At 41.7% G+C, this 25,070-nt stretch overlaps 1 protein-coding gene across 2 annotated transcripts; it reads right to left on the bottom strand.

Moving 5' to 3' along the window:
- Positions 1-252: 252 nt before the first annotated feature.
- On the bottom strand, positions 253-24,866 carry wfdc1 (WAP four-disulfide core domain 1). Of its 2 annotated transcripts, XM_036585128.1 has the most exons (7): positions 24,438-24,866; positions 5,368-5,563; positions 5,097-5,180; positions 3,638-3,778; positions 3,335-3,385; positions 3,151-3,213; positions 253-364 (listed from the first exon to the last, which is right to left on the bottom strand). In XM_036585128.1, the coding sequence occupies exons 1-6, from the start codon at positions 24,543-24,545 to the stop codon at positions 3,158-3,160; spliced, it is 636 nt and encodes a 211-aa protein (XP_036441021.1). In that variant the 5' UTR covers positions 24,546-24,866; the 3' UTR covers positions 253-364; positions 3,151-3,157. The 2 variants fall into 2 exon arrangements, with proteins under 2 accessions (XP_036441021.1, XP_036441022.1); XM_036585129.1 differs by lacking the exon at positions 3,335-3,385.
- Positions 24,867-25,070: the final 204 nt, after the last annotated feature.

Genomic DNA, 25,070 nt, shown 5'->3' with positions numbered 1-25,070 from the left:
CTCAGCTTATATTAAATATCTCAGAACTTTAACATAACAGTTTAAATGCCTTTGGCTTTCAGAGCATATGGTTTCTGTACTTAGTTGTGTGTATATATGAGGGAGTGTGTGTGAGGACATTAGCATAGCATTAATACCTAGCATCTCATAGTAGCCTGCTTTGTCTCTGGTCTCTGCATTTTGGTTTTTGGAAGAGGTAGGAAATGTTGACCTTGCTTTTCCTTGTAGCACCTAAAATGTACAGCACCAAATTTAACCAGTTTGAAGAGAAGAGAAAGGCTGGATTTGTTGGATTGTTGATGGTTAAGCTGGCTATTAAAGTCCAAGTTCTGTTGGAAGGAGTCTGTAGAGCTGTAAAGGTCACCTAAGGGAAAACAAGATGAAAGTAAGGATGGGCATTATGATGATATTTTACTATATTATGATAATTTACACAACAATATGCTTTTTCTGAGCATATCATGGATGTTGACAGTACTTAAAGGGGAATTCCACTGATTTCTTTGCATAAATTTTTGCCTAATTGGTTAAGATGTTAGCAAAGTCATTCAGAGTGGTTTGATGTGAAATGCATGTTCTAGAGAAACTTAGCAAGTCTGAATTATACACAGCAGTGGTGACTGGAACCAGACATCTGAAGCATTTAATGCATCTAAAAACTACCTCACAGGAAGCTACTACGTGAAAAGGCTACAAATACCCTGCCTGACGTCTGAGATCAGATCTCAGCAGTTATCTGAATTCAAATGGTCATGTAAACAACATAATTCTTAGATTGGATTAAGGCCTACAAATCTGATCAAGAGAGCTGGATTTTTGCTCAGTAATAGGGTTTTTTAAGTGCATGTATACCTTTACTCTGATTTCTTTCTTTATTAGTTTGCGTATGTGTGAAAACAGAGCGCTGCCCCAGGAACAAAAAGGAATGTTTAACACAGAACCCGCAAGATGCCAACAAAACGCTTTTGGAGTAACGCTGAAACCAACTACATGCTTAACAAAATGAAGAAATTACATAGTCTTCATCTTCTAGATGATGTATATTCATATTTACTGCAAAAGTGACTCGATGTCACTTGACGCTGAGTTTTACGTTTGCGTCACGTCTTGTTCTGTGAGTTTATTGGCTGGTTGCAGAAATCCAATTACTGACTTATGTAGACCTGGAGTTTTCCCATGATCTGATTACCCGCATGTAAATGTGCCAAACAAATTACTGACAAAATCTGATTTTCTGCAGTTATCAGATGATTAAGTGCAAACACAATCACTGTTTTTTGATAGTTTTAACATAAAGTTTTGGCCTAAAACATTTTTTTAAATACAGTCATGGCAGAGAGATATTTAAAGGCCAGTGTAAGGCAAAAGAGTACTGAAAGAAGCATGTTTTCTTTGGATTTAACATGATTTTAACATTATCAGCATTACATTTAAGAGCTAAGAAGAAATGTGTAAGTTCACTGGTCATTTCGAATAGCATACAAAATGGCTACATTTATGTGGCAAACATCACAACCACTGGTTCCTATCACCACCACTGTAAAAAAAATCTCAGTAAGTTTCTCTACAATACACTATTTCACATCAAACCACGGTGAATTACTTTTCTTATATCTTGACAATTGAATTATGCAGAAATTTAAAAAAATCCTAAAAAGAACACAGAACAACTGCACATTTTATTCCTGTTTAACTGTACTTACTGTAGCACAGCATGTAGAACTTTGAATAATCATTGTACTAATAGCTTTTGATAGTATTTTTTAATGTGGCAGTACTGGGGCTTTTTTTGGTCCAATTAAGCAAAACTTAGAAGAGCTAAATATTGTGATACATATTGTGTATTTTTGTTTACCCCCAGAGGAAAGAATAGACAAAACCCAGTTTAAGAACATCATAGTGGTTTGGGTGTTAGTGTCTTGCTGGATGCACCGTTCACACAATTTTCACAAAACAAATTTGTGATATTCATGGCTGCATCTCTGTATAGCTGTGGAGATCAGCATTGTTAAACTGATGGCCTTTGGTCCAGGGGTTACAGTAAAAAGTGTACTGATGAGAGTTAAACAGTCTGGACAGTTGCCTTGTTAAAATGTAAAATATAAAGTTTCGTAAATTTTGTCAGTTTAGGAAGCAAGAAGAAGTGCGACAACCTTTCTTGGACAGGCAGAGTTGTGCATTGCATACTTATACTTAAGACTTTGATTTAAAAATTTTATTTGTAATAAAAACATGAGGATTCTAAGCTGCGATGGTGAGAGTTCAAAACACATTTAGGACTTGTAACTAACTTGGACTTTATACTAAAATCTTTCTGCTTTGAGTGTATTTATACCTTAATCATGTTTATTTTATTAAAACAAATGACTGAACTTTCCTTTTTATCACGACCAAAACAATCACCTTTACAACTTTACCCAATGTTTCAGTAGTGACAAATTCTAACTCATTTTGAGTATAACCTAAAATGCTAGCCAGTACATGTCTAGCAGACACAGGTTTGAACAGTTTCACACACATAAAATCATAATATTCTTATTAAAACACAACAAAGTTTCTGTAACTTCACAAAATTGGTATTTCGGTAGTGACAGTTCTTAAGGTTACACACTGATTTTCTGACTTTGGGACACATTTTCTTTACTTCTGTAACTGCTCACCATGGGGCCAAGAGGGACAGGGAGGCAGTCTCACTTCCTGTTCTGAATTGCAGGGGTGTGGTTAAATTAAGGCTCCGCCTATGGACTTCAACTCCTTAGTGTTTCAGTAGTGACATGAAAATGCATTTATAAAAAGCATTTTTTTATACAATGTTTTATTTAAAAATTAAATTAAATTAAATTAATGTAAATTTAACTTCACGTTAAAAAGAATCAAAAAAGTCTTTGTAAAAAATATGAAAAACTACAGAATTCCTGTGAATATATAAGGTCCCAAATGTATTTTTAATTGTTTTTTTGTTTTGTTTTATTTATTTTTTATGGCAGTTTGAACTCATTCGGTAGAATGGGCCATATAAATATTATCTGAAAATGCAGTTTCATGTGTGTGTGAATTTCAGAGGCCATTCTGCATCAATGCTTACAATGGAAAAAGGCTCCACAGGGATAAGGCAGACCAACAATCTGATGTGTCTGTAAAAATACTCACCTGCTTTTCATCCTAAATGCTTGTGATGTTTTTCGTAGCTCACTGCATTGTTGGAGTTACTGCCTGTTAGAAATAAATAGCAAATTTTAAAAAGAGATTCAAGGATTCAAGGTTGTGCTCGGACATTTCCTCCCTGTGACTAAAATTACAGAGGCTGTAAATATAAATTGGTGGTCATACTGACCTAAGTAATCCTTGTAATCTTTGAAGTACTTGTGCCTCAGGCTACGACCATCTAGAGGGAGAACAGTTCCGACAAGTGCATTTAGTATCAAATGGATGACACCAGCACACGGACGCAAGGGAAATATGGTCTGAAGAGGTGATACAAGTTGTACACTGTATCAGATTATGTGTTTGAGGCTTATTTATTGACTTAAGCATCTTGAAGTGTAGATACAGCCACTTTACTTATTAACTACTGGCCTAGTTCTGAGGATGGAAGAACATGTATGAAATGAACAGATTAATGGATTTGCAGCCTGACCTGAGTTTCCACGCTGCTTGATACACTGGCCGCGGTTGGGTACTCCAGCAGAGGGGTTTCCAGGGTTGATGATGTGGCATTCATACCCAGTAGGACAGTGCAAGGGCTCATCCCCATCCTCTGTAGTGCTGCACGCCTCAGCTACAAAACGTCGGAACCAAAGTACAAAGCTGTTTATTTATGCATTTGATATGTATTCACATATCGCTGCTGCTGTATCTCCAAAACCTTGTATCTCAATTTTTGCCGTTTTTCATTTTTTTACATAATTTGAAAGTACCCATTGTCCTTTACACTGTGTGTAAATTTCATGATAAATGGACAAAACGAAAAGACCCAGAATGACTTGGAAAAAGTCTGGTTCTATGGACTTACATTAAAAGTAGAATATGTTTTTACTTCTCCTGTAAAGTTCTCATTTTGGAGATATGAGGTTTTGTTCTGACAACAGCGATATGTTAGTCTGTATATTGCCTGTAATAGCAACAAAAAGGATAATCTATGAAATATATTGACACTGTTTTGATGTCATAGCTAAGCCGAGTGTAGACAGATTTGTGCTACAGTATCACCCTAAATGGGTTCAAGAGTTTTTAGTAAAGTCAGTGGTTATATATATATATATATATATATATATATATATATATCCATGAACACTCCCAGAACCAATTGAGTGCATAAATAGTTCTTGTATGGTTAAAATATTCTTATCAAGGATAGAAAACCTGTTCCATATGGTTCTTTAAAGAATCTTTTTAAAAATTATTCTGCTGTTGTTATTTTCTGCTAGATTCTAAGACACAGAACATTTTTTGGTCCTGTATAGAGCCATTTTTACTAAGAGTGTACCTGAGGATGCTAAAAGCTGAAACTGTTCTTTAACTGTCTATGTTCGGGTCATTGTTTTGGGTTGTGTCATTTGCCTCAGTTGAAGGAACTTTGAAATTGGTTGAAGCTAGATGAATTCATTTTTGATTTACTTTCTTTGAGGATTGTCACAGAAAATGGCGTCTAATAACACAGCTTGGTATATGCACATACATTATTCACATGGATGGGCAAGACAAAGAGGAGGAAAGCAACTGAAAGTAGTTAAAGGTCTTGATATGAATGAATTGAACTGGAAATTGAACGAATCAGAAATGACCCAAAACTTGCTCTCTTGGTGACAGAAAACTTGAATATAGGAAAAGGATAAGCCACTACACCAGGAATCTTCTCTTGTGGTCCGGGTGGGCTGATGTCCAGCAAAGTTTGGGGATTTGCCTACTCAAACACACTTCAGTTTGTTAAGCTTAAGAGGTGTGACTGTGCAGGGAAATCACCAAAACTGTGCTGGACAACTACACCATTAAAAAAGTATGTGAACTCTAGGCATAGAGTGTTCAATGACAGATAGTTAAAGTGTCCAGTTGTAAGATCAGTTGAAGTGTAAAATGTACTGGGCATTAATACTCACCCTGTAAAACCTCCTCTGGTCCATCTAAGAGCCAGCCATTTCCACCCAGCCACCGTGGTTTTGGCTGCACCAACCAATCCAGCACTGATCAATAACAGATCAATACACAGAGAAATTAGTACATTATTAGAACTGTATTATTGTTTTAAAAATGTTTTAAAAGTTTTGTGAGAGGTTCAAGTTTCTCTACAATGTAAATCATAAGCGTGTTCTGAGCTTTCTGTATGTGTGCATACGTGTGTGATGTATGTGACTGAATGTGTACTCCCACCAGGTGGAGGCTGAACTGACTCCAGGCAGGCGTAGATGCAGCCATTGTAGCAACAACGTTTGTGTCTCTCACACTCGGAGTCTGAGCGGCAGCCCGGTACCTCACATGCCCGCTCGGGCAGCATCTGTGGCGGGGGTGGACACCGGTCATTCTTCTGATACTGAGTGGACTGGGACTGGCTGGGATACTCGTAGTCCTGGCAGCAAATGGAGGATACAAAGAGAAAGGAGTGTTAACTTAATCCTCAGAGACCTGCTGTTGCAAAACTGCAACAATTGTCTGAGTTAATGTCACTAAAACTACATCTCCGGTACATCACCGGTTCATTCTCAAACACAAATTTGAGCCATTTTTGTGAATGCAACCCTGGCCTTAAAGGAGAATTCTACCAAATGTTCAAGATTTCTGCATGATACAGTGGAATTATGGCAACAGTCATTCAGAGTGGGTGAAATGGTTCATTGTAGAGAAACGTACTGACTCCAGGTGTCCAGGTGTCACAATGTCTACAACACATGTACAGCCATTTTATGTACTATCCAAAACCCGTAAACCGGCACTGTTTTGCCTTGCCTGCATGTAACTCTCCACAATTAATGGATTTTTAAAAATATGGTTTAGAATGAATCTTCAAACAATTATGAAATAATGTCTCAGACATTGGGCAGTGCATTCATAATATTTCATGTAATAACTTTCTGTGAGGTAGATTTATGAGGCATTAAATCAAACATTTGGTTTTTATCTCTACCACTGTGACCAGTTATGACTTGGCAAGTTTCTCTGGAACAGAGGATTTCACATCAAACCCCTCTGAAAGACTTTGTTTACATCTTAACCATTTAATAATGCACAAAATTTGAAACTAACTCTGCTCTTGTAGAACCCCTGCCGTGGACATTTTCAACTATTTTCACCTCAAAATCTGTTCCAGCTACAGAGAATTTATTTTGTGGTAGGGTTTTGTTGTGCAGGCTTACATATTAAGATTTTAGATGTAGAAGACCCCGTTTATGTAGCCAATATCTATATAGTGCAAAATTAAAAAATGATGTTTCTCACTGTAAAACAGCAAAGAACTTGAGGATTTCATCATCTACGGTGCACAATATCATTACAAGATATAGAGAATTTAGAGAAATCTCTGTCTGCAAGGGACAAGGCCAAAAAACAATATTGGCTGGCCATGATTGTTGGTCCTTCAGGTGGCACTGCAATAAAAGCAAACACAATTCTGTAGTGGAAATCACTGCATGGGCTCAGGAACGCTTCCGAAAACCCTTGTCAGTGAACACAGTTTGTTGCTGCATCCACAAATGCAAGTTAAAACTCTTCTATGCAAAGAAGAATCCATATATAAACAAGATAACTGAATTGAAGATGTAAAGTGTCCTGTGGTCTGACTAATCAAAATTTCAGTTTTTTGGAAATGATGGACGCTGCGTCCTCCGGGCTAAAGAGGAGATGGATCATCTGTCTTGTTATCAGCGCACAGTTCAAAAGCCAACATCTGTGATGGTATAGGGGTACATTAGTGCACATGACATGGGTGACTTGTACACCTGTTAAGGCACCATCAATCCTGAACGCTATATACAGTTTCAGAGCATATGTTGTAGGAGTGCGGGAAAAAATCAATTCTTAGATGCATCGCGATGCGGACGATTCTGAAACGATTCACAAATGTCAAAAATCGATTTTCTAAATATTTAATTTATAACGTAATGTCGACGGAACGCAAAGGGCGGAACTTGGAAGTGCGGAAGTGCAGCGCCCAGACAGTCTGTGGTGGCACATAACAAAAACACAACTGGATGAGCGACAAATCCGACCGTCTCCCTCTGGGTTAAAAGCCAGGTTAGATCAGGAGTCACAACACAAATATTAAGAAGTGCCATTTTGTCCTTTCAACAAAAATCAAACCACCTTGGCAGCCACAACATTTATGTCCAGTATGTGTCAGTATGTGTTAATGTCCTAGTATAGACTAAACAATATAAACAAAAATGCGGACTTACTCTACTCTGCTTTAAGCTTTAGCTATAGCCGCTTTTCTTCCATCTCCGCCAGAAAACCTTTCCTCAAAAGTTGAACAGTTTCTTGTAAAATGTCTCTCAGCTTTCGGCTGTTTTACGAGGCAGAAGTCGCTTTGCATTCTCCAGCTTCTTGCTGAACTTTCCCGTTCCACCTTAAATTCTGACTGAGATGCCGAATGTAATTGCGGCACCATTTAAGGTGGAACGGGAAAATTAGAAAGAGAAGGGACTTCATCTTCGCAACTTTTTAGTTAGTGTTTGACAGTCTCTCGTTGCAGATTTAACGTACCAGGAAACCAACTGCACTACTTATAAATGCGAATAAGTCCATTCATCTCCAAATGTTCGTCTGTCTTTCTCTTTTCCTTTTTCGTTTGGTAATAGCTCGGCTATATATATATATATTGGGCATAAATGCATTATGGATCATTACAAATACTTAGCTTTAAAAGTACCAAGTCCTCACACAGTAAGAAAATAGAAATCATGTATAGAAAAAAAAGATGCATCGAGATCCAAAAACCTCCATGAAAAACGGACGCAAAACATCGTGTACCCTGCCCGGGAGAGGGTCACCGGGACCTACCCCTGGAGCCAGGCCTGGGGGTAGCGTCCCTCGGCAAGCGCCTGGTGGCCGGGCAGCCCACGTAACCCGGCCGGGCTCAGCCCGAAGAGGCAACGTGGGGGGACCATGTGGGCCCACCACCCGCAAGGTCCAGCATGGGGGAGTGGTGCAGTGCCGTACAGGCAGTGGGAGATTGCAGGGGGGCCCTTGGTGGCCTAGGCCCCTGCGGCAGAAACTGGTTCTTGGTACGTGGAACGTAACCTCACTGGGGGGGAAGGAGCCGGAGCTTGTGCGGGAGGTTGAGAGGTACCAACTAGATATAGTTGGGCTCACCTCCACCCACAGTATCGGCTCTGGAACCAAACTCCTGGATAGGGGTTGGTCCCTCTCCTACTCCGGGGTTGCACAAGGTGAGAGGCGCCGGGCGGGTGTGGGGATACTCACGAGTCCCCGGCTGGCGGCAGTACAGTTGGAGTTTGTCCCGGTGGACGAGAGGGTCGCCTCAATGCGTATTAAAATCGCAGAGAGGAAAACTCTGACTGTTGTGTGTGCTTATGCACCAAACAACAGGTCGGAGTATGCGGGAGGTTGAGAGGTACCAACTAGATATAGTTGGGCTCACCTCCACCCACAGTATCGGCTCTGGAACCAAACTCCTGGATAGGGGTTGGTCCCTCTCCTACTCCGGGGTTGCACAAGGTGAGAGGCGCCGGGCGGGTGTGGGGATACTCACGAGTCCCCGGCTGGCGGCAGTACAGTTGGAGTTTGTCCCGGTGGACGAGAGGGTCGCCTCAATGCGTATTAAAATCGCAGAGAGGAAAACTCTGACTGTTGTGTGTGCTTATGCACCAAACAACAGGTCGGAGTATTCGGCCTTCTTGGAGCAAGTGGGCGGGGTTCTGGAAAGGGTCCCAACTACAGACTCCATAGTCTTACTGGGAGACTTCAATGCTCATGTTGGCAATGACTGGGAGACCTGGAGAGGCGTGATTGGGAAGAACGGCCTGCCCGATCTAAACCCGAATGGTGAGTTGTTATTGGACTTGTGTGCTAGGCATGGATGGTCCATAACGAACACCAAGTTCCAACCCAAGGATGTTCATAAGTGTACGTGGTACCAGAGCTCCTTGGCTGAAAGGTCAATGATCGACTTTGTTGTCGTTTCATCTACTCGGGACCGTATGTTCTGGACACTCGGGTGAAGAGGGGTGCTGAGCTGTCGACTGATCACCACCTGGTGGTGAGTTGGATCAGATGGCAGGGAAGACTAATGGTCAGACCCGGTAGGCCCAAGCGAATAGCGAGGGTGTGCTGGGAATGACTGCCGGAGGCCCCTGTTCGGAATGATTTAAACTCCCACCTCCGGGAGAGCTCTCTCATGTCCGGCAGGAGGTAGGAGACATGGAGTCTGAATGGACCCTGTTCAAAACCTCCATTGTGGAAGCTGCCAGGCATGGCTGTGGCCAAAAGCTTGTGGGTGCCTGTCAGGGCGGTAACCCAAGAACCCCCTGGTGGACACCGGTGGTGAGGGAGGCCGTCAAGCTGAAGAAAGAGGCCTTTAGGGACTGGATGGCCCGAAGGACTCCCGATTCAGCAGATAGGTACCGACATGCAAAAAAGGTGGCAGCTGCAACTGTGGCAGAAGCAAAATCCAGGGCGTGGGAGGAGTTTGGTGAGGCCATGGAAAAAGACTTTCGGTCGGCCTCGAGGAGGTTCTGGACAACTGTCCGGCGACTCAGGAGTGGTCGGGGTGACTGCGCCCAGGCTGTATTCAGCAGGGGTGGAGAAACTCTGACTTCAAATGAGGATATTGTCGGTCGGTGGAAAGAGCACTTTGAGGAACTCCTTAATCCGGGTGACATGCCTCCCTCACGGGAGTCAGGGCCAGAGGCCTCTGGCTTGTCAAGCTCCATTTCCCTGGTGGAGGTCACTGAGGTAGTTGGCAAGCCTCTGCAATAGTGCATGGACCTCGGGCACAGTACCCTTGGACTGGCAGACCGGGGTGGTGGTCCCTATTTTCAAGAAAGGGGACCGGAGGGTGTGTGCCAACTATCGGGGTATCACACTGCTCAGCCTCCCTGGGAAAGTCTATGCCAAGGTGCTGGAAAGGAGACTTCGGCCGATAGTTGAACCTCAGATTGAGGAGGAACAATGCGGATTCCGTCCCGGCCGTGGAACAATGGACCAGCTTTTCACCCTCTCACGGATTGTTGAGGGGGCATGGGAGTTTGCCAACCCAGTCTACATGTGTTTTGTGGATTTGGAGAAGGCTTACGACCGTGTTCCCCGAGATATCTTGTGGGAGGTCCTCCGGGAGTATGGGGTGCCGGGGTTACTACTCCGGGCCATTCAATCTCTGTACGCCCGGAGTGAGAGCTGTGTTCGTATACTCGGCATTAAGTCGGACTCTTTCAGTGTTAGCGTTGGACTCTGCCAGGGTTGTGCCCTGTCTCCACTCCTGTTTGTGATATTCATGGACAGGGTGTCAAGGCGTAGCCGGGGTCAGGAGGGCATTATGTGTGGAGGCCGGAGGGTGGCGTCTCTGCTATTTGCAGATGATGTTGTTCTTTTGGCTGGATCACATGGATGCCTCCAGCGCACACTGGAGCGGTTTGCAGCTGACTGTGAAGCGGTTGGTATGCGGATCAGCACCTCCAAGTCTGAGTCCATGGTCTTAGCCCGGAAAAGGATGGTATGCCCACTCCAGGTAGGGGGAAAGGACCTGCCCCAGGTGGAGGAGTTTAAGTATCTCGGGGTCTTGTTCACGAGTGATGGGAAGAAGGATCGTGAGATCGACCGCAGGCTGGGACAAGCGGCAGCAGTAATGCGGTCGCTGTACCGGACTGTAGTGGTGAAGAGGGAGCTGAGCCGTAAGGCGAAGCTCTCTGTTTACCGATCGGTCTACATCCCGACCCTCACCTATGGTCATGAGCTGTGGGTAATGACCGAAAGAATGAGATCGCGAATACAAGCGGCAGAAATGAGCTTTCTTCGCAGGGTGGCGGGCTACACTCTATTTGATAGGGTGAGGAGCTCGGCCATCCGGGAGGAGCTCGGAGTAGAGCCGCTACTCCTCCGCATTGAGAGGAGCCAGCTGAGGTGGTTCGGGCATCTGATCCGGATGCCCCCGGGACGCCTCCCGGTGGGGGTGTACCAGGCACGGCCTACCGGAATAAGACCCCGGGGTCGTCCTAGGACCCGCTGGAGGGATTATATCTCCAAGTTGGCCTGGGAGCGGCTTGGGGTCCCCGGGAATGAGCTGGAGGAAGTTGCGGGGGACAGGGTCACCTGGGATTCTCTGCTCTCCCAACTGCTACCGCGACCCTATCTGGACTAAGCGGTTAACGATGATGATGATGATGAGATGCATCAGTACTCGTTTTATAATCGCATCGCAGCCCTCTGAATCGTAATCGAATCGAATCATGAGGTGCCTAGAGATTCCCACCCCTAATATGTTGCCATTTAGACATCTTTTTCAGGGAAGGACTTGCTTACTTCAGCACCACTTAACACTTCAATGTCGTACCACAGTTTGCTTTGACCACCAACTGCTCTGATTTTCATCCAAACATGCCTTCATGGCTTCTAGATTAGTTTTTCCCAACTGTGTTAGAGCATGGAAAACCCAAAACTATGCAGTGCAGGACTGAGGTTGGGAAACATTGCTGTAAATTGTGGCATCTGAAGTTTGTAGAACTTTGGCTGGAGCTTCTGAGTTTTGCAGATCACAGTTCATGAGCTCAGAGTATTATCCACCTGTATATCACAGTCAGTTTCGACCTTGCAGTGCGCTTGACTGAGTGGCATTCAATAAGAGGGCTAATATCTCCTAATGCATGTTTAAAAGCTCTTTAAGTATCACTCTATCTTATTCACCTGTATCCTAGCAACAGCTGTTTAATGGAACTATTTTTCTTCGAGGAATGTAAAGAAACTTTATTTCCCAGAATACAATCCATCATTGACTCAGCTTATCAATCATTTTTGCGTTCACATAATCTGTTCTGAACCGAATGCACTTATGTTGCATGGACACTTGTGTAAAATAGAATTCTGTAAGATTGAGTCATGTGAGAGGCCCCTTCAGCTTGGGTGGAGGCTATACTGTAGCTTTTCACTTGTGTAAAGCACAGACTCTATCAGATCTGTAAAGAAGTCATGAATGTCCTGCTCTCAGATCACTTAGCAAGGGACCCCTGACTGAGGTCAAAGTTCAGCACAAAAGATTATGTGCTGTCACTATACGCCTGAGAAAACAGTACTAGCATAAAGGATGCAGTGTTCAAGAATTCATACAAATGCAAGAGGCTTTCTTCCTAAGAAAGCCATGGGGCTTTTCACCAGCGTTCCTTTTTTCTTTGTGCATGAGCTGAGGGATGTGGGCTGATTCTACAAAGGCCCTGCTCCAGGCTTGCAGAAAGGTTTCCAGTTGCACAAGAGGTACTGTTTAGGGAAAATTCTCTTCTCTAAGTCACTACACATCTTTGTCTCTCTCTCTGTCTCCCACCTTTTCTCTCTTACTGTCTGCAGTCCAGCACTGCTTAATAACCCTGCCAGTTCTATGCTGAGTCTAGCCAAGTGTAAACTAACCTACATTCTGTTGCTGAAACTCCAAGCCAGAGCTTCTCAGAAAGCAAATACATGTCTCTCCCTGTCTGTCTGAGAGCTAGTAAGGCTGAGTTACTTTGTGTTGCTCTCTTGCGAAGCTTTATAACAGGGTGAGGTGAGGCTGCCTCTCTGTGATTTCTTAGATAATGGCTTTTGAGTCTGCACTTAGTGTTAAAAAAGGCCTGTTTATTCAGCAAGTGGTTTTGCCTCTAAAGCAACTGTTAAAATGAAAGCAAATATTTGGCACGGGTCATTATGACACAGTATTTAAGTGTTTATAACTTTAGCCCACACGCACTTTGGATAGCTGGAGTGCGTGCCAGTGCAGTGGGTTGAATTTCTTTCCATGGGTAATATATGGTATCAGTAAAAGTAAATGCACTTAAGCTTGAGTGGTACTCTTATTTTAGCGCTGCCATACTGAAGTACTTGCGTGTTTTCTGTGCCCTCAGGACTATTTACTGTCATTTTACACTAACAGACTTGGGTGTGGTTCAGCTCATTTCACGCTCTGCTGTATTATGCACAGCCTGTTTCTCCAATTGAGATGATTCTTATGTAATGGCCCATTGTCAGACTTCTTCTGCAAGACATTAGAGATGCACTGTATGTCCACAAAAGTGTCCTTCCTGCTAAAAAAACAGCATAGACTAGCAGGGCTGGTCACCAGCAAAACCAACACATATTGTGTTTGGATGCTCGTATGATGGTCAGAAACAATGGAAATTGGTATGCAGATCACCACCAAAACCAGCATATCGCTGCTGTTGGAAGAAAACCTTGTATCTCCATTTTTGTTGTTTTTTTAGTTTTTGACATACTTTGAAAATGCCTGTTGTCCTTTACATTGTGCATAAATTTTATGAAGAATGGACCAAAAGAAATGGCCCAAAATGACTTGGAAAGAATTGAGGTTCCATTGTCTTATATTAAAAGTAAAGTAGGTTTTGTTCTTTTCCTGTAAAGTTTTCAATTTGGAGATACAAGGTTTTCTTCCGACAACAGGGAAAATTTGTGTTTTGATGCTGGTATGCTGCTCAACCAGTGTGACCATGCTGGGGTGGCCAGCTAAACCAGAACCAGACCAGCACTAGACCAGCACAGACCAGCTTAGACCAGCACCAAATGCTTGCTTGTCTAGATACTAATAAGTGAATTCAGCTGCACACAAACAGCTTGTATAATTTCTTAGAAAAGCATTGTCAATAGAATGGGATAATCTGGAGCAGCTGCACATGAGCCTAAGGTGACCATGCACAATGCCACATGTCAGCTAGAGGGGTATAAAGCGCCAACGCACTGGGCTGTGGAGCACTGGAACTGTGTTCGCTGCTGAGTGATGGAGCATCATCTAATTCCATACCAGTGCATAATTTGCACTGGGGATGGAAAGGCATGTCCACTTTTCAAAATACAGTTTTGAAATTATCTAGAGGTTATGAGGAAAATCGTTAAATCAGGCAGTCCACCTGGGTGATAAAAATAGAATTCTAACAGGGGTTGAGGTAGAATACACCGCTGAAATATCACTACGCTACACCCATTTTTAGAGTTTCATTCTAACTTCACAGCATCCTCTATGGCTGTAGAACTCTTGTCCAGTAGGGTTTTTCAGTTGTCTCAAACTTTTCTCTGTCTCACAAAATGTATTTTCTGGTCTTGACCGAGTGCAACTGTCATTTAAAAGCAATGCTTTCATTCTTTTATCACTTACGCGCGCTGACTTGTGATCTAGTCTTCTTATCAAATATGAAAACCTGCCACTTTAACATTCAATTTCATTGGTTTGATTGATGTATATATGGTTTCCAGATTCCATTTTTTGTTTATTTAGGCTGGCCTATGTTCACGTTTTGTCATTTCACAAACATATATGTTTGCACTGAAGACCATCTAAAGCCAAGTCTTAAACTTTTCTCTGTCTCAGAAAATTTATTTTCTGGTCTTGACCGAGTGCAACTATCATTTAAAAACAATGTTTCTTTCTTTTATCAGCTATGCGCGCTGACTTGTGATCAAGTACCTCAGGGGTCAGAGGCGATTTAAAGGGAGACTGGCCGCTTGCTATTTCTTGCCTTCAAAATGCCAGAGGGAGCCTGTGAGTGAGTCCTCAATGAATGGAGGTTAATGCATAGTGCTAAAAAGAAAAAATTAAAATAGTTTCTAACCATTTTTCCAAGAATATACTTCACTAAAAATGGAGAAAGCAAATGGAGAAATGCAGGAGAATGCTAGCACCTCACCGCTGTTGGTTTATGACTTTATCGCGCTTTTATAATGTTCTATAACTAAAGTTCAAAAGCACTCAAAAATATAACAGTCGTGTTAAATTGTTTTATGCTGTTCTGTGTTTAAAAAATTAACTGATTCTTTTATGTAAGAAATGTTTGAGCATTCACAAACTATGACACTGCATAAATGTTTCATATTAGCCCGTTTACTTTGAACACGTTCAGGAACGCTCTAGCGTCTGATAAACCCGAAAAAGATGCAGAGTGGCAGTTCTCCTTGCTAGCAATTCCCTGGTTAAACTGGGCCAAAGCACAGAAGTCCTCACGACAAACCTGCAGTGAGAATAGTGGTGGCAGTAAATTAGTCAGAATATTAGACTAAGAAATGGTTGCTGAGGAACAGATAATGCCTTACACACACTATCTTGATCATTGTTTGTCTGTTTCTTTCCTGAAGCTGAAAAGGTTTTGGACAAAACTATGCGAAAGACCACATTCACAGCATTGTAAAAACTATAAACAGCCTCAAAGGTATGCAAAGTGTTTTCTAGGTTACTGTATTTTCTAAAAATCATTTCAAAATGATGTCTAGAAATAAATAACTTTACAGAATAATGTTACGATCAGTAAGCTATCTAAGGTAATTTAGCTGCTGACAGCTGCTGACTGCTTGATAATTCAGTCAGATTAAAGAGGACTGCGCAGCGCTCACATTTCTGTCTTTGCATTCTTTGTATTGTTTCATTAAAGTTTGCTGAAAGTCCTTATATAAAAGAATACAAGAACTTTAGTGTATAACATTGCTCTGACTAGCTCCAGTGTTAGCTTAAGCATTGGCTCATCAGAAGGGGAAGGTTCTATCACTAAAACCTCCTCCTTATCAAATATGAAAACCTGCCACTTTAACATCGAGTGCTTGAATATCATTGGTGTGATTGATGTAAATATGGTTTCCAGAATCCATGTTTTGTTCATTTAGACTGGCCTACATTCACATCTTGTCATTTCACAAATATATATGTTTGCACTGAAGACCTTATAAAGCCAGTTTATGTCTGAATGAAAAGCTTCTCTATGTCCTTCTAAAGTCTCCTTTGTACTCCTGAACTTTCTCTAAGGGTGTTTTCACACTGGAGTTTTTTTCCAGACCCAAGACTGCTTCCTTTGCGAGCTCGATACGTTTGGTCAAGTGTGAAAGCTGTTTTCAAGCCGCAGAGCAGTCCAGAGAACTGATTTATGGTCCTCCTGAAATCGGTGATCTGTGATTTAGTTCCGTTCCAGTAAGCTCTGATGAGGTTCGCTGTGCATGTGTAAAGTATCCGCTCCCGCTGCTGTATGTGGGATTGCGTGATTGGTTCATTTTGTAACATGACTGATAGATATATGGCATGAAGAAGGCATTTGTATCCAAGTAAAATAATGAAAAGCAACAACGGATGAAGCTAGTGCCTATCATTATGCAAACCTGTGTACAGAAAAGTACCACATGGAATTGTGCAATCAACCAACAGTATGGATGGAATTCTTGTGTGTGAAAGCAAACCATTGACAATGAACCCCTCTCCCAAACAAGCCCAGAATCTGTCCCGACTCAATAATTCAAAATGCCTTTAGTCTATTCAAGCGTTACGGTTGCTGCCAGTTAGCCTGAACTGAAGGTTTGGCAGATGTAGCAACAGTAAGGGAGGCAGGGCTTTCTCAGAATTGTTCTTTGAAGCCTTGTATGTGCTGAGAATGGGTTTTCCCGTCTACACAGCTTGAACAAAGCCCTATGATCTCTCTGATTTCAAGTCAAAGAAACTTACCACAAGAAAGCTAATAACAAACAAAAGTTTCCCTAGCAAGCATTATTAAGCTAGCAAGAACATCTATTTGTTCATTTGTTCACTCAACTGGCCACTCCAGCATTCCCCCACTTTGTTTGCAATGTGTTTAGTTCTGCTTCAGTTATATAGCAGGCTGGGAGTGATGGACTGAGTGCTGTCAGTCATGCATGCTCATCAGAATATTAGGATCATGCCCAGGCAGTTCTCAGATAGGTCTGATAAATAATATTTAAGCTGTGTTTTATTATGTTTCTGTCTTGTTTTTGTACTCAAATGTTCATCATCATCATCCTCATTATCTTAAATCCGCTTAATCCTGATAGGGTTGCGGTAGCAGTTGGGAGAGAAGAGAATCCTAGACGACCCTGTCCCCCGCAACTTCCTCCAACTCATTCTGGGGAACCCTAAGCCACTCCCAGGCCAACTTGGACATGTTTATTTAAAGGTTGCTAAATGTAAAATTTTTACTAACATACACATTTTTTAAATAATTTACAGTGTGTCCCCTGAGACGATATCCACAATATCCTCCTAATTTTGCGTGTCATGCACATTGTACATATTGTGATATAATATGATGTAATTCATCTCAATAACTACATTTTACATTTTTTATATTGCCCTTACCTACTGTGAAGCCTTTTCCAGTGTACATTACAGCTAGGCCATTCATTGCTTTCTAACTACAAAAATGACCTCTCAAGAGATTCAGTATCAGGATGAAGTAGTAGCATCCTCTTCCTGTCTGGAGTGACCAGTTCCGTGATATGTGTGTGTGTGTGTGTGTGTGTGTGTGTGTGTGTGTGAGAGCCTGCTGGGCTCTTTTCTGTTTATTCCTTCCTGTTTGTCTCTTCTGCTCTAATGTGGTGATGCCAGCAGCTCCATGACGCTAGTGTTTACTGGCTACATTGTCTTTCAAGGCAGCCAGAGAGGTCACAAGAGACCACATTTGCCATCTTGCGTAAACTCTGATTAATCTGCTGCCATCATTTTGGGTGCCTCAGTTCTTTTGGGCCAACATGGACCCACAGTCTCTATATAGAGCATGGATTCAATCTGAAGTATTGAAGACAGTAAAAACACTAGGAGCTATTGCTGACATAATTTATCTACTGTATACATCTAGCTTAAATACTGTACCAGGTTCCACTTTGATGTAGTATTTCTTTTGTTGATATTGGTTAAACAATTCCCAAATTCCTCCCGTCGCAGTGCACTTTAGAGATTAGAGGCACTTCATTAATGAGGGCTGTGAAGGTGTGTTTATTGGCTTGTCTAGGCATGCTCAGATTGCCAGCACAAACACAGCATTCAACCACTGGTCATAACACACAGTGTCTGGACGTGTCATTGGGTTTCCAAAGGCAACAGGAAAAAAATAAGTGAGCTGACTTTCATCACTCCAGTGAAGTCTATGAGCTTTCATTTTGTGTGCTGCATCTAAAGGGACAGCTGCGGTGGGTTAGGATTAGTCATCTCAGTTTATAGTGTACTCAGAACTGATTCTTTGCTTGCTTTCTGAGGGCCTGTTTCTAGTATGGCCAAACACCACAGCCATGCTTCAGTGAAACTGAAAAATGCGCGTCTCTATAAAATTGAGAGCAGACAATATTATTCCAGGATCACTCATGCTGTGCTCTAAGAAACTCATCTTTTCTGCAAGCTTGAAGACATATTTCTTTTCCCATAATTTATGCTGCCCCACCCCTCTCCTGCTTCATATCCTCAGTCATTAAACTCTCATCGTATGCTTTATATTATCTTATGTGCCCTCTACTTTCACATTTGGCCTTTTTCCAGGTTTACTTTATATTCGGTTCATGTGTCTTCAGCTCATGCATGGAGTGATCCATGCCTAGACATCTGGACAACTCCTGCACAGAACAGAATCATTTTCTGGCCTAGTTCTGCTTGACTGACAGCTGCTGCATGACCTTGGGCCTGAGCTGGAAGGAGGGGCTTACAGGTGATTGACAGTTCAAAGAACAGTGCAAGAAACCCTGCCTGCTCATGTAGAGGCAGTTGGATTGATTGGCACTTTGAATGAAATGGCAAAGCTACGCCTGCTCCAGTTTTACCTACAGGTTATGGATGCCATCTAAACCACCACTGTGTTCTAATAAGATGGTCATGAGCTAATCTAGTAAAAATTACAGCAATGTTCTTTAACACAGCCTCCTCAGATGACTGAGATTACTGACCAAGTCTCTGAACAGTCAGCACATGACTACTGCATAGCCAACTCATTCACAGCACTGAAAAAAGACTGCTGGCTACTTTACCTGTCTCAGTAACTTTTTCCAATGTACAAAAAAACTTGCATCCCTATGTGATGTCAGATGTGGTGGCCTGTTTTTTGAACTCTCAGTGTTTGTCGATGGGGGGGAGCATGATGTGGGAAACCTCCTGCTGAAGCTCTGACAGACAGTCATTTAAAATATGCCCGGAAGGCTGCAAACAAGCAGCCTCAAAACACCTGTCAGCTCCTTTAGTTCCTGTATGAACTGTCAAAAGTCAGTCTGGATCGGAGAGATAAATGGCAGTGTATGGATGCAGTGAAGGTCAAATATCCCCATACATGCCCTGACAAGCAGTACAAGCATGCTGTGCATTTTGTTATAATGCTCTGTAACTCAGGGATTCACCACTGCATGTTCCAAGCCAGGCAGTTCCATTGATTTTCCTGTAATTCTTTTGTTTGTCAATATACAATCAATGTTGAGGAAGTTACTTAAAATAGGAATGACTTGCAAATTACAATTTACATCTCTCAAATGGTACTGAAGATTATTTATTACTTCTTTAAAAAGTAATCTCATAGTTCATTACTTATACTCTAAAACCTGTAGATATTTGTAACAACTGGAAATATAATGTACCAAAACCAGTCCTTTTCTGTAATTTATTTAAAAAGAAATAGCCTAATCAATCTATTCATATTAAAGATTCTTCAGGGAACCAAAAGTGGTTCTTCTGTAACATCACTCCAAAGAACACATTAAATTTTAAAAGTGTATTTGCAAATATACAATAGATCCTTGTGCAGTATTCTAGTTTATCCTCGCCATCCTTTGTCTAGACCTTCACTTTCTCTCTTTCTTCATACCTACTGCCTATCTCGGCATGGTTTTTCTCAGATGCAGACTGATTTATAACTCAAGCCTGCAGAATGCTGTAAGAAAAGTCTTACTGTGTGACTGCTAGCTCTGCTTCTGCTTCCAGACCCCATAATAATCTCTATGCTTGAGCAAGATTGATGTAAAAACTTTCAGAGTTGAAGCCATGGATCTTTTGCACTGAATCTACATGCTGATACCAGTCTCTCGCTATGGACAGAGGTCAGGAACCCCAGATTAACCTTTAGCCTAGCCATCTTGCTATCGCTGCTTCCCAGGGGGCTGTTTGCTTAGTGTTCAAGCTTCACTGATTATGGCACGCAGAAAGTGCATGTGTACAGAAAGTGTCAGGACAGAAGTAAAGTGTGTGGAGGCAGTAGCATGAATCTGTCTGCTCTTTCTGTGACACAGAGAAACTTTAGCAGGGTTAGTGCTGCACTGCTGCTTTCAGATTATGCTTCGAGTGTGGTCCACTGAAGCTCAAATCTCAACCCAAAGGCTCCAGCATTTCTTGCCCAACACAATACGCTCTAACAGGATCAATTGTCCATGGCTGCTTACAGTTATGAGTGAGGTGAGAGCCAGTTGGACCGCATTACCTCTTGGATTGGGTCAAGCCCACACAGAGAATACTGCTGATTTGGCAGTTGCCTCCACTGGCTCACACATGCACCCCTGTCTTTGGTAACAACTCTGTTATAAAGTATTTCAACTGTGCGAAAGCTCTCTTTTTTTTACTTCTTACTTTTTTGTTATTCATACCAGACAAATAGGAACAGTATTAACAACTGTTGTGACGTTATAATTGTTACATCATACTGAGTTTCCAGTTTAGTTTACATACATGGTACCCACATACATGGACAGTTGATTTAAGCAAATTAACCTCAGACTTTTCTGAATCATGAGACCCATTACCATAATGTTACATAACCATTATCATGAATTCAGTTTGCTCCTTGAGTGCTGACACTCTCAATCCAAAATGCATGATGGCAACAGGAATGCAATTATTGTCTCCAAACTCCAAACATACAAAGAGGTCTACTATAGGACTCTGATAAACATAATTGGACAAATATATTTTGTGGCGTCCACCACATGCTCCATGTTTCAGAAGGAGCTTTAGAGGTATGGTATACAAAGCTGCACTGTGTGCTTTGCCACCTCTCATAAGGACATTTCTTGTTGTTTTTTTTTTGTCAATGTTAAGGTTGTTGTTCATTAGTTTGAGTTGTATGTATGTGTTACGTGTGTCAGGCTGTATGTTTAGTATGTGTATATATGTTATAGTGCATTGTGGTCTACCAGAGAGTGAAGAGATATGGCTAGTAGGCTTGGGACCTTCTTCTCGTCTAGATTCCCACATCTTCTACACTGAAGACACAGTGGTGTCAGAAGTGGAACAGTGTATCAAAGAACTTACAGGCGGACGGAAAAGAAGAACAGAAGGTGGTGATAGAGAAGACGGTGAAAGAGAAGATGGTGAAAGAGAAGGTGTTAGAAGAAATAGTGCAGGGATGGCACGGCTGGGGCTGGCAAGAGAGAGATGGCACATATCCACCTACCGTGCTGCATTGGTGAATGTGCTTTGAAGCCCTACTTTATGCAGCTACAAATGGCCACCTACCCTTACAGCTGGATGGTAGCCATCACCATGTGTCTGGCCCTGGAAGGACAAGTGCTCCAGGTGCTCATGGACCTGCTTTAGTACTGCTCTTGATTATGTTGTTGCAGCTAATCGAAACTAAACTGGTTGGAAATTTTGCCAACATTTTACCAATATTTTTGTCCAACATTGCAACAGTTGCTACTTAAGACCGTATTTATGGGTGGAGCATAGATAGGTTAGATAGGTCAGCTATCATTAGCTCCAGCTAAATGATGATAACACTGTTACCATATTGTATTGTTTAGTCCACTAATACCTCATCAGTTCACAGGAGTGATTTTGTAGAGAGACGAAAAGAAGAAAAAAGGAATATGAGAAGATGCCAGAGAGGGCAGCTAATGTTTTCCATCAAGCAAAGCAAAGAGAAATTCAGTGGCTTGGACAGATGAACAGATGAAAAGAGATTTATGAAGTGCAGCCTTAGTGAACTTAAGAGGTTATGGAGGACAGTGAGCAGAAAAGAGGGGTGTGGGAGTAATTAACAGAGAGGGCAAGGATGAATAAATATGTTAACAAGCCCCATATCCAGGCTGTGTTAAGGATATGTGTGCATTAAAACTCCAGCAACACACTTCACTGTCTAACTTCATTAGCTTTAAACAACAAAACTTGTGCTTCTGTGAGCTAACAAACAGAGATCCCTACACATATACATTCCATACTGCTTGTGCAGTCATCTGGAAGCAGAGACATTCAGCCAAACCCATGAAGACGCCTTTCTTTGTATTACTCAAGTCATCTGATTTACAGGCCAGAAATGACCTTAGGTTTTTTTGTTACCACATGGGTAGTTTTGCAAGCCAGACAGTCATGACATGCAGAGCGAGTAACTTTTTGTTTCCCTGAGCAGACTGATAAAACCTGTTGCATGGAAGGGCATTCACATGGAAACTTACAAAATCCTGAAAGCTGTGGCCAGTTGAATGACCAAAAGGTAAGTGGAATGTCTCAGGTTGAGATGACCACACGAGCTCTGTAATTCTAAGTGCATTTGATAGAAATAGTCTTTAAGTCTTTGCTGACCATCAAAAGTTTTGGGACACCTTGATTTTCAGTTTTTTTTTTCAATTAAAAAAGAAAATACTTCTGAAAAATTAGAATAATAAAAGATTTCTTAACCAGGAACAACTATTTGAGATGCATATTGGGGGGACTTTTAACCAATTTTATCTCCATTTTAGTCATTGCAATTCCCCCAATTACCAGGTCTCCCCATCACACAATGCTACCAAAGATGAGAGGGTGAGGGCTAGCATGTTTTTCCACTAAGACTCATGAAGTCAGCCACCACATCTTTTCAGTTCGCCACTAACGCAACTCAACATGCTTGGAGGAGAACCAGTTCTGTAATGCCAGCTAACAGATGCCTGCTTTGGTTAGCATTGTGCTGAGTGATGGTAGCGTGGAAGGGGCATCCTACCCACCCAAAGAGAATGAGGCTAATTATGTTCTCTTGGACTCCCTGGCCATGAATTGCTGTGGCATTGCGAGGGACTAAACTTGTAATCTCCCAACAATAGGGCCAATGCTTTAACTATGCTGCTCAGGAGCACCTTATTTAAAATACTTCAGCTTTGTGTTCATCAAAGTGTCTTCCTTGCTATGAAGTGTTAGTTTTGCCTAAATAATGATTTGTGCGTACAAACTGTTTACAAACTGTTGTAAAAGACTATTGAAAATATTTTATGTAAACACCTGAAGGCTTTGGGTACTGCTGAGTGCTGATATCACAAAATGGGATACAATTTGTGACATAATTCCCAAGCCATGTCACAAATATTAACACAAAAATTTGCATGTGATTGTCTTTTCCTCAATATAAACCTTGTCAGTCTTTAATATGTTTATTACTCATTTGTATTTTGAAAAGCTTTGTGTATGAAAAAAGTGTACCCCAACGTTTGTAGTGCTTCTTATGTAAGAAGAACTATTTAAGGCATTCTGCTACACTACTGAGCTCAGAGACCACCTTTTATTTATTTCATTTCCAGAAAAACGGCTACTAAGTTCAAGTTTTTTCTATTTTTCTGGGGATTTTTCTGAAGAGATTATATAAAAATAATCTACTTGTATAAAAGGAAAGTCAAAGGAAAATAAATGAAAAACTCCAAACTTGAAGTTAAAAGATACAAGACTCCTAACAACCATGTAAGAACTGGTAGACCACAAAAAACTGTCACCATCAGAAAAACAGTAATTAAAACTTTCATTTTTGAGAGATCCATCCTTCCACTGTTAGATGACAACTCAACACTAGGGGTCTGAAAGGATGTGTAGCTGTCAAGGAGCTGTTACTAAGAAAAGGAAAAAGATAAAAAAGAAATGACATTTGTAAATAGAACAAAGAAGCTGCTGGTGTTCTCAGAACAATGGAAATGACCACCCCAGAGTCCAGATCTCAACATCATTGAGTGTGTTTTGGACTACTTTGATTGTGAACTAAAATGTATCAGAAAGAAATCAACTTCTAAGACTGAACTTTGGAGTTGTGTAAAAATATATAAATGATGAATTCCTTATAAAAATTAAAGCAAGTCTTCTGAAAAGAATGGACGCTTAATAAAGGCAAAGAGTAGACACACTGAATACGAAAAACACTTATAGTTAGTTGTTGAAGCTTCTATGTAAATTTATGTTAGATATGTTTTCTGCTTTTTTCATGACACTCAATAGCTGCTTTTACTAAAATTAAACAAATGAAGAGTGGTCTTGGACTTCTGCACAACACTGCATGTTAAGTACACAGCACATTTCTCACTTTCTCCACTGGAATGATTATAGTCACAGCGCATAAATACTGAGATTTCAAATGATAACTTCACATTTTTTAAAATTAATTTATCTATTACAAATTAATTCAAAATTAATTCAGAATTAATTCAACTTGAGGGCATGAGACTTAAACTTCCTCTGACCAAACATAAAATCATAGGCCAACATATTTGAAGTTGGATTATTTTACAATACAACAATCATGAAATCTCATTCAAAAAACTCTAGCCTTGCTGCTCACCTTCTGGCTGAGTCCTCTCCTCCTGAGCCTGCGGGCGTTCCCTGAGCCGGTGTCCAGCAGCAGCAGCAGCAGGCAGGCCAGCAGCAGCCGGACCTGAGTGCCTGCCATGGCCCTTTCTCCTTAACTCCTCTCGCCTCTTTCCCCTTTCTGCCTTTCCTTCTCCTCTGGTTCTCCTCTTCTCAGTGAATCCTGCTCTTTGAGGTTTTATCCCACTGTGTGGAGTCTGCTTGCCAGTTTGTTTTTTGGTGTGTTTACGCTGTGGTTTCCTCTCAAAGTTTGTCTGTGTGTGTGTGTGTGTGTGTGTGTAGGCAGTTCCCTGCAGTTCCCCCTCTGCCTGTAAGCCGGTGCCGGTTAGTGGTCTCCCTGTGCACTCACACAACCCAGTTCCTACAGGGTATTATGTCCGTTTGGGAGAAAAAAAATGGAGAAAAGAAGCAGCGTGGTAGAAGTAAGAGAGAAAGAAAGTGAGATGAGTAAAGAAAAGAGAGAGAAGAATGAGGCAACTGTCCGCCCATTGGTTATTCTGAGGAGGGGTTAACTGTGGCTGTTGGAACGAAGCGCACATGGCTCGCTCTGAGGGAGAAAGGGAGGGGATAGAGGGAGTGGGGTAAAGGAAAAGAGGAAGAGCTATGG

This window comes from Colossoma macropomum, unplaced genomic scaffold, assembly GCF_904425465.1.
Source record: "Colossoma macropomum unplaced genomic scaffold, Colossoma_macropomum, whole genome shotgun sequence".
In the NCBI taxonomy this organism is placed as follows: Eukaryota; Metazoa; Chordata; class Actinopteri; order Characiformes; family Serrasalmidae; genus Colossoma; species Colossoma macropomum.
The sequence above is the reverse complement of the archived record's forward strand: the minus strand, read 5'-3'. Positions and strand labels throughout refer to the sequence as shown.